This window comes from Phalaenopsis equestris, unplaced genomic scaffold (genome assembly GCF_001263595.1).
Source record: "Phalaenopsis equestris unplaced genomic scaffold, ASM126359v1 Scaffold000087, whole genome shotgun sequence".
NCBI classification, from domain to species: Eukaryota; Viridiplantae; Streptophyta; class Magnoliopsida; order Asparagales; family Orchidaceae; genus Phalaenopsis; species Phalaenopsis equestris.
In genome coordinates this window covers 388,984-398,901 of record NW_018164529.1, presented here as the reverse complement: position 1 = coordinate 398,901, position 9,918 = coordinate 388,984, and the positions used below count along the sequence as shown (strand labels likewise).

At 34.1% G+C, this 9,918-nt stretch overlaps 1 protein-coding gene across 1 annotated transcript; it reads left to right on the top strand.

The window, feature by feature from the left end:
* Window positions 1-78: 78 nt before the first annotated feature.
* On the top strand, window positions 79-351 carry LOC110019908 (ABA-inducible protein PHV A1-like). Its single transcript, XM_020717775.1, has one exon. The coding sequence runs from the start codon at window positions 79-81 to the stop codon at window positions 349-351; it is 273 nt and encodes a 90-aa protein (XP_020573434.1).
* Window positions 352-9,918: the final 9,567 nt, after the last annotated feature.

Genomic DNA, 9,918 nt, shown 5'->3' with positions numbered 1-9,918 from the left:
TATACATATATATATATATATATACATATATATATATACTATTGTGTGTAAAACAAGAATCTAAAGGAAACAGTAACAATGTCGACTCAGGACAAGCCTGCCTATCATGCTGACGAAGCTAAAGTACAAACTCATGATAAAACAAATAATTTGCTGGGAAAGGCTTATGATACGGCCGCAGAAGCCAAGGACAAGACTGCCAAGACTGCTCAGGCAGCAAAGGATCATGTAGTAGAAGGGAAGGATAATGTTGGTAGCTATCTGCAGCATGCTGGAGATAAAATTAAGAGTGCTGCTCAGGGAACTACAGAAGCTGTTAAGAACATTTTGGGCCTTGGAGAGCAAAAATAAAAGGAACTAGGCATTAGCATTGAATTACGATTTAGTTATGTTTGCTTTTGATTGCATTTTATTATAATAATATGCTCTAGCTTCGGTAGTTGTCTATATGTATGTATGTATATATATATATATATATATATATATATATATATATAAAAAAAGAGTAACTCATGGCTCCTTAAGCATTAATACTCAAAAAAGGATACAAAATATGAGAGGGATAGTGGATCCCAAACCAAAAAAAAAAAAACATTATAAAACCTACGGGTTCCAAAATCCACAGTACAATGTAACGCAAAAAGTAAGCCAAAAAAAATGGCACATCAATTCCAAAATACAATTGACCCAAAAAAGATATGCTTCAAGTAGCGCCAACCAATCCTTTCCTGCGCCAAAGAATAAATTACACCATTTGGAAGACATTGCAATCTTAGAAAAGATGATGTCGGCACTATTTTTGGTGTGGGTTTTGCCCGACCAAAGATTAATAATAGGTAAAGCATAAATCCTAAAAGAAGAGTTAGCTTAGAGTTAGTACTTCCAGCAGCTATTGTAGAAATGACCAAAAAAATTACATCCAATAAGATTAGTGATAGGTCAAGCCAAAAAAAGGCAAAAGAGCCATATAAGGCCAATCGTGAAACCATATAGTGGAAGAAAAAGTAACCACTCTTCCAACAAAATAGCCATAACCAAATAAAGTAATGATGGTAAAAATGTAAAACATTGAAAGCATAACATAGGAAGCCATACAAATTGAAAACAAATAAGGAGAAATTTATACCATAAGGTGAACAATATAAATGCTATGCCTCCCAAAGCAAAAAAAAAACTATAGCAAACCAAAGCATTAGCATCTAAGATAAGGAGAGTCAAGCAGATCACCATTCAGAAGTATGGGAAGATGCGGCATGGGAAACGTGCCACAGCTAACGTTAATAGAATTTCTGGCCAAATGAGCTAACCAATTAGCCGAAGAATTACATTCGCTGTAAATGAAAGACAAATGAAAAAATAAATTGTATCTATTAATATAATCATGAATTCTATTCATATTGGCAAACAAATCTCATTAAGGCGTACTGGTATTGTAGAACTCATCAATAAACGTTTGAAAACACGTCTCAAAAATGATTTTAGTAAATTTATAATGAGCCCCAATCTATACAGCCAAGAGGAAGGCCCAACTTTCTGCCTTCAAAAAAGAGGCGGCACAAATCGGAGAGAAAAAATAATATAAAAACTATCAAAAATGATTTCGTAAGACGCCACCCACACCATCTGCATTGGAGATCAAACTGCCATCCATATTAAATTTAACCCAGTAAATAGGTGGGGGTTGCCATCTGAAGATGGCCATCCTACCCACTTTAGACTCATTCCCTTTTGAAGAAATCATCCGACGAAGATACGAAACGGCAGGCCCATTTGAAGTGAGCCGAGATATTATGGACAGTAATATAAGGAGTAGACAAATTGTTACCATACTTAGCCTCATTCCTCGCCACCCAGATGAACCAAAGAAACACAAGAGGATACCACAGTAGATTTTTATCCACAAAAAAAGGCAATTTGCTAAGTATAATGATAATCTTCAATAGAAGAACAAAACGACCATTTTAAATTGAAATGCTTACCCAACATATCCCAAATATCATCAGCAAAAGGATATAGAAAATATAGATGTGCAACTGTTTGGAGGTCCTTTTTACATAAACAAAATTGGGACACCATTTTCAAACCTTTAAGCTTCAAAATATCATCCAAAGGCAACAAAATTAGAAAAAATCTCTATAAGAAAAATGAGATAGAAGGAGAGATAAGCTCGTTCCAAATAACATTACTCCACCTCCAAGCACTATAGGGATAACAATTAGTATAGAGCATTTTGGTAATGGAAATAATAACAGTAGATTTCCATAAAGGAGAGTCCTTCATAGTATTTTTTGTGGGAAATTTAGCTATCTTAGCCGCCTCATAAGCTCCAAACAGATCATTTATTTTATTAACATCCCAATTACCATGATGCCAAATATCCAAAATAGTTAAATCATGTAGGGTACCTTGCGACAACGTGAGATTGTCACCCAAGCCCCGCTAATCATGCCAAATGGAGATATTGCCCACACCAACATCCCAAGAAAATAAAATTATGAGCCAAATTTCTCACTTTAAGAATGTCTTTCCAAATTCTCGAGTCACCGGCCTTCCATAGAACACAGTCAAATGATGATAAGAGCAATATTTATGATAAAGAAAATTAGCCCATAATGAATCATTGGAGCGAAATTTAAACCAGAGATTGCACATATTAATATTCGAGATTCGATTAATAATTTTAAGCCCTAACCGTCCACCAGAAATAGGCTTGCAAACTTTATGAAAAGAAGTCCAATGCTTATTAGAATAATTATCTGACCAAAGAAACCGATTGAAAAGTCTCTCAAGAGAAAGTTGAGTGCTCTTCTTGAGATTATGAATTTGTAAGGCATACAAAGGAATACTAAATAAAAAACTTTTAAGCAAGGTGAGGAGACCCCCATTAGAAAGAAAGATATTCCTCCAATCATCAATTTTATTTTTGATCTTTTCAACCACCTCATCTAATTTGGTTTGCTTCCTACGCCCCCTCAAAAGGTTGAACACAAGATACTTGAGAGAAAACGAGGCAGACAAAAAGACAAAAAAAGAAATAGCCTAAGAAGAAATTGAGCTTTTAACATCCTTCCCAAAGAAAAAATTAAAATTTTTTTTTAAAACCGTAACCCAAAAGTTTGTTGAAATTCCTCAATAAACCTCATCAAAACCTTGATGGTATATTTACTGGCGTATTGACCTCACTTTTGGTTGAAGTTTAGTTTTTACTCTTTCGTATCCTAGGCTCTAGCCATAGGACTTTCCTCTTGACTGTTCCTAGAAAACTAGAAAAGGAACCCTAAACATTAGAAATTCTAAACTCCCCTTTGCTCAACTTGAAGCGTGCATATTGGTCCTAACCTCTAGCACTTAGTCTATGGTGTCATTATGGAGGAGCTCAAGGAGAGTTCCCATAGGACTAATTGACCTTAGGGTTGGCCCTGGGTGCTGGTCTGGAGCTAAGGCACTCACTTTCTCACAATTATAAACCCAAAATTTCTTGACTTTGATCCCTTAATATTTTGGGAGACTCATGTAGATGGTCTCCTAGACCCACTGGCCCTAGGGTAGGGCTTAGCTAAGACTAGTACATAAAGGACCCAAATGGGGATTCCATTGGTCCATAGCTCATATATGGTGGTTGGTAGCCCATCCGTACCAAAATATTCAACTTGGCCTTCTGCCCCTAAAACCTCCCAAATTACTTCAATACCCTTGAATCCTCAAATTACCCAAAATACCCAAATTTATTCAAAAATCATTTTAAACCATTTTAAAATACCTAAATTGCCCAAAAAAACAAAAAAATGCCAAATTTACCAAAACACCCCCAAATTTACCAAAATTACAAAAATACCCTTGTCACCCTAAACTTTCCCAAAACCTCCAAAATCACTTCAAATTTCTCTAAAACCAATTTGAATCCTTCAATTGAACCCAACTTGGCCAATTTTACCATTTTGTCCAAAACCCCTAAATTGCCGTTAAGGGCCTAATTTCCCCAAATTTACCTCAAATGTCTATCAACTTGAGCCAAATTTTCTTCAATTTCAATTTTAAACTTAAACTCACCTTTCATATGACCAACATAAACCAAATCCAAGCTTAATTGGCTCATGCTTTGAGCTAATTTTGATCTAAATTCTCAAGTTTGATCTAAGTCAAACCCTCCATTTTGGCTCTATGACTTAATCTCACGAAATTGACCTACTCAAATTGCCCCAATTTGAATCTTAAACTCTTCATAACAATCCTACACTCCAAACTTGACCTTCAATTAGCCTTGGTAAAGCATCAATTTCATTTAATTTTTGCCCCAAATCATAAATTTCCCAAATTCCCCCCCCCCCCCCCACAGTCAAGGAAATTGGCTATGCCTCCATATTCCACCAAATTGATTGCCCTAACCCCAAAATTGACACCCAATTTATGTTGAAAACTCTTCATGATGTTCCCATTGACCATTCTCAATAATCAATTTGGACTTAACCTAAGCATAGCCCAGTCTAGAAGCAAGTCTAGCCCAACATACCCAAATTAACCAAAATTCCAAAATCCTTCAAATTGAACCCTCAATTGAATTCAAAATTATTTCAATCCTTCACTAAAAACCTTCATTACAATCATCTACACAATGTTGATCAATTAATTGGGCTTAAATTCATGGCTAGCCTAACCCAAACATAACCTTTTGTCATTTGGACCAACATTTGACCCATACACCAAAATTAGCCTACCCACCCTAAAGCCACAAAATTTATGATTTCACAGCCATTGAAAACACTCCATGGACTAGGATAAACCCCACTAGACTAGTCATGGAGAGCTATGGACAATTGGATCCCTAAATTAAAGGATTTATGCCCATTTATGGGCCTTAACCAAAAATCTCCCCCATCATCACTTGCCATTGAGGGTTAAACATAATTAACCCTCCTGCTAGCTCACCTGACCTCATAGCCACCTCCCCTGGCCCTGCTGACCAGCCTAGTCACCAGACCACCACAAAGCCAAGGGACACCAGCCCTAAATCAAACCCAATCTCAACCTTAGGGGCTAGCTCACCCAAATTAATCCTTAGAGCTTCTTAGCCCACCACCTCAGCAGGTTTTTACACCCAAAACCAAACTCTGAGCTCCCCTTTCATGTCATAGCTATAAAATGGCATCTTTAGAGCAAAAAATAGTGTGCAAAAATTTTCTAAAGGAGAGTCTGCCCAATTGCTCCCATAGACTCTTTTAAACCTCCTTAGTGCAAAGCAACCACCTCCTTGCCCTAATTCCTATCGTTGGAGCTCAATATTTATGTTTGATTCTAGCCAAAAATATGTCAAGTTTGGCCACACCTCCACAGTGCACCAATGCTTAATTAAACTTGCCAACACCTTCACCACAATGAAAGAAAACAAAGCCCCATCAAAGCCCCCTTATAGAGAGCCTCTACTATAGACTTTGATCAACACCCAAATTCAGTCTTGATCAAATTTGGGTCTAGGCATTTCACAACAACAAGAGGCTTCATCCCTAGCCGCCTTGAACCTCCAAAAATGTGATGAGCACCTCTGATTGAAGCTTCACTTCTTAGAGCAAAGGTATTGAATCCCCCCTCTTCAAGAGCCTATTTTGACTCTCATTGGGATTAGGGTTAGTATAATGTCATTTTTACCATTTAGATATGTTTGTCTCACTTAGACATGTTTATAGAATCAAACCTGAATGAGTTTGTTTGAGAACTGAGTGAGGTCTTAAGATTTTAAGGTTAACAATCATGGGTTCACACCATACAGGGACGGAGAAGCAGAGCCGTTGGATGGCGCGTGTATCAGACAAGCGACAAGGATCACGTTAGATGGTAGCTGGATACATAAAGTACGGGCCGAGCGTGGCTACGCAGATGGCGGCGTCAAACCAGAGCATGCCAAGCAGGTCTTCGGAGCCGTCGCATGATGTTGTGGCGGTGCAAGTTTAAGTAGGAAAATAGGGATTTATTTAATTCAGAAAATGTCCCCTACCTTCCAAAATCCATATCTTGGTGTAGAAAAATCACAAATATAAAATAAAAATATCCCAGTGGTCAGTGAAGAGAGGAGAACAATCCAGAAATAGTTTGTAGTTTATTTAATATATATTTTACTTTTAATTATTTAATTATTGTTCTAAGTATTTTGATTCTCCATGTATTCAAATATTTCACCATGACTTGATATTTTGACATATTTTTGCCTTTGTCATGGGGGATATTACCTGATTTTTCCAAAGCTAGAAAGAGATCTTTAATTTTCAAGTTTATGCATCTGATTTATAAAATTAATTATAATAATTAGCTTGTTGCTTAAAAAAAGCCTAGATAAATTTGGTAAGTTCATTGTGACCAAAGAACCCTAGGAAAAATTTGTCATGAGCTAAATCTGTAAGAACACACATAATTTTCATAAAATCCTAAATTACAAAGGAAATTAATTTAGGAAAAATAAACATCTAAATGACTTGTTTTTAATTCTCTACTGTAATTTAAAGCTCAAAGGACTCCCCATAAAAATTTCAAAATATTTGGAGATCATTTGATAACTTAATTTGATTTTCTAATTTAAATGAAACTTTTAACAGTTAAAATAATCATAATAATTAAAATACAACTCAAAAAATTATAAAATTGGTTTTCGAAGCTCTTTGTGATCAGAGGAATTTTCTAAAAATAAAAATGTAATTGAAGTAAAAATTTCGTTTATAAGCATATTTTAAATTGTTAAATAATTAAAAATTATAAAAATTATATTCATGAAAATGTTCTAACTTATTTTTTAAGAACTCAGGAGCAACTGAAATATTTTTCCTAGTTTTCTAAGTGAAGATATTGAATTTTAAAGATTAAAATAATTTTTAAAGGCTAAAAATGCATTTTCCTTAATTTCTCACTAAAATAATTCTAATAACTAAAAAAATAATAAAAATATGAAATTTGTTTCTATGGGTTCTTTGACCTCAGATAGATTTAATAAAAATGTAAAACCTAATTTTCCACATTTAAAATATTTTAGAATTTATTAATACTCCAGAGTTTAAAATAATTATGATAATTCGAATAAAAATCACAAAAATCATGAAATTTGGTTTAAGTGGTTCATTGGTCTAAGTCTACCTCCAGTAAAAATTTCAAGTGCTTAGGCGTTTCCCTCGTCAAGTTATTGAATTTTCATTGCAAAATCTTATTTTTGCATGTAAATAATTTAACAAATTAAATTAATTAAGAAAAAAACACAATTTCTCCTCTGGTGTCTTAATTGACCCATGAGTGAGGAAGGATAAAAATTTCAAAGCCATTTGAATTAAATTTGATGAATTATGAAGTGATAGAGCCTTAGGGGGAAATGTATAATTTTGGAAATTTACTTTTAATTAACATTTACGCTTAATTCAAGTTAGGGAAATGGGCAATCTTTGATCTTAATTAACATGTTCGGATGATTTAAATATAAGGAATTAATTGGTAGAAACCAATTTCACTTTCTTAATTAAATGATAAATTTGGATAAATTTGCAATTTCCTAATTTGCAATTTCCTAAATCATTAAAATTTGGAGGTCTATTAAATGAAATGATCCTAGACTTAAGGGTATGACTATGGATCTTAATAAATCACTAATTTAATAACCTTATTTGGTGTTCAAATGATATTCAAACGTTTTGATGATGAATTACTATCACTTAAAATTCAATTTCTTTCAAAAATAACTAATATATTCACCAAGTTCTTACGAGCTAGTAGTGACCTAGGCTAAATCAAATTTAGGTAAATGGGGATTATAAAAGTGAATTTAACTAGAAATTGAACTCCTTTAAGAAAAACACTACAAGCCCAAGTTAAAGCTAAAATTGGCGAAGTGTCTTAATAACATTAACTTGCCCCTCTTAAGGATTTTCACCCACATAATTCTCAGATTAAATGACAAATGATAATATCATACTCTTAGGGATAATTAAAGCATAAATGTTCACTGAACACTAGATGTATTTACAGGATGAATTATTAAGCAACATAATAAGTTAAAATGAGCTCGAGACTTCTTCCTCCTAACCTTTGGATAACTCGGAGGTCTGCTAAACTTAATATGTTTTATTAAATGAAATGTCCTCAAATGAATTAATAGGTACTCACCAATATATGATTTAGGATTTGGTAGAGCACCGAAATCGTATCTTGTCACTCCACATAAAATGCTTTTAATAATTAAATGCTATCACATGCATTTTGAGTTTCAATTGGAGATGACGAGAAGAACATCCCGACATATTTTTTTTATGATTTACTTGCCTGTATTTTTTTTAGTTTCTCATACTTTACTTTTCAGTACGTTATTGTACTTACTAATCTGCATGTATGAATAAAAATACACCAACCTGCATGTTAAACAACGATGTCACCCTACATGAAAATCGAAACTGCTAGGATATTCGTCAACAAATACTAAAATTAACCAACATAAAATTCATGACCACAACATTCAAAATATAAAAAAACTCAAAATTTAATCACAAACATCACAAAACAACAATTACAACTAAATTAAGACGTCTCTATCAGATGAGCAGGAATCCCTCATAGGAGGTAACCTACGGTTGCTAATGAGGCTTCCCACGGTCTAAATGAATGTATGGAGCTTATTAAGTTGAGTTTATTAAATTTATTTGGACTAAGTCAATGCACTAAAAAATAGTGGTACTGGAACGAGTGAACTATAGGATCCTAACCGGCGTCGCTCTAATCAACTGTAATATGCCCATATCATTTAAAAAACTACAATCATAGAGACATCTGATTTGAAATCATAACTTGATAAAGTATAAAACTTGTACTCGCCACAAAGAAGAGCTTGGAGCTTGCACTGTGGGCAGCACGACCATCTTCAAGAACTATAACAGCATATCCTTCTTTAGAATTAAACAACAAATCCATAAGACTTCTAGGTTGTTTTCTTATGCAACATAAATCATCAACTTATCTTTAGGCCTTTGTATAGCTCTGTTATACAATATAAGCCCTAACTCACCTTAGGATTCCGAGGTTGACGTTCGTCACAACCTAAACCCTCACATCTTCCAGGATATTTGTGTGATCGTTTCACACGAATGTAAGCCCTAACTAATAAAATTTGCAGGATGAAACTTTTAAATAATTTCTCTCCAAATTGAAGATAAACATTAGGATAGCTTGTGAAGTCATCGAGGTTCTCCTCTGGATGACATCCCCTAGTTCTTCCTTCTTTGGACTCTACAACAAAATGTTCCAAACTTGAACTATTCCCCTTTTGCACCTCTTTATCAGATTTCATTGAAAAGTCCTATCCTTTTGAACTCCTTGAAGATAATATTCTTTGATTTTTATCAAGAGTTTTCTTAAGTGAGTTCGATAGTGAGTTCGATCATTTAAGATGCGATCATTTAAGATGTAATTAACTATATGTGCTTGCCCTTATTGGAAACTTTTCTGAACCTAGCTTAAAATAAACCCTTATTTAATTCTTCATATTAGATAGGAGAAATTTTTTGTCAAATAAAACGTTTTCACAGACCAAATGAATGTCATATATTTCTTAGTTTTTGTGATTGAGCCGCATCCTCAAGTCTTATGTTTATCCTTCAAGATAGATACAGGGTTTGAGGTATAGTGCTCTTTCATTTAAACTATGAAAAATATGGAAGAGTATGGGGTCAGTTTGATTATATATTTTTCTAAAACTTATATATATTTGTGTGTGTGTGTGTAAATAAAAATGTCCTTTTGAAGTGGGTGATGGGATTTCAATTCCATTGACCGATAACTTCCAACGAAAAACTCCTACAACCAAAATTAGTGCCCACTAGTTCTGGCTACTCCGCTGGGGACAAGCTTTTCTCTCCATTTAAATCAGGAAATATTATCTTCATATATCGATAATGTGTT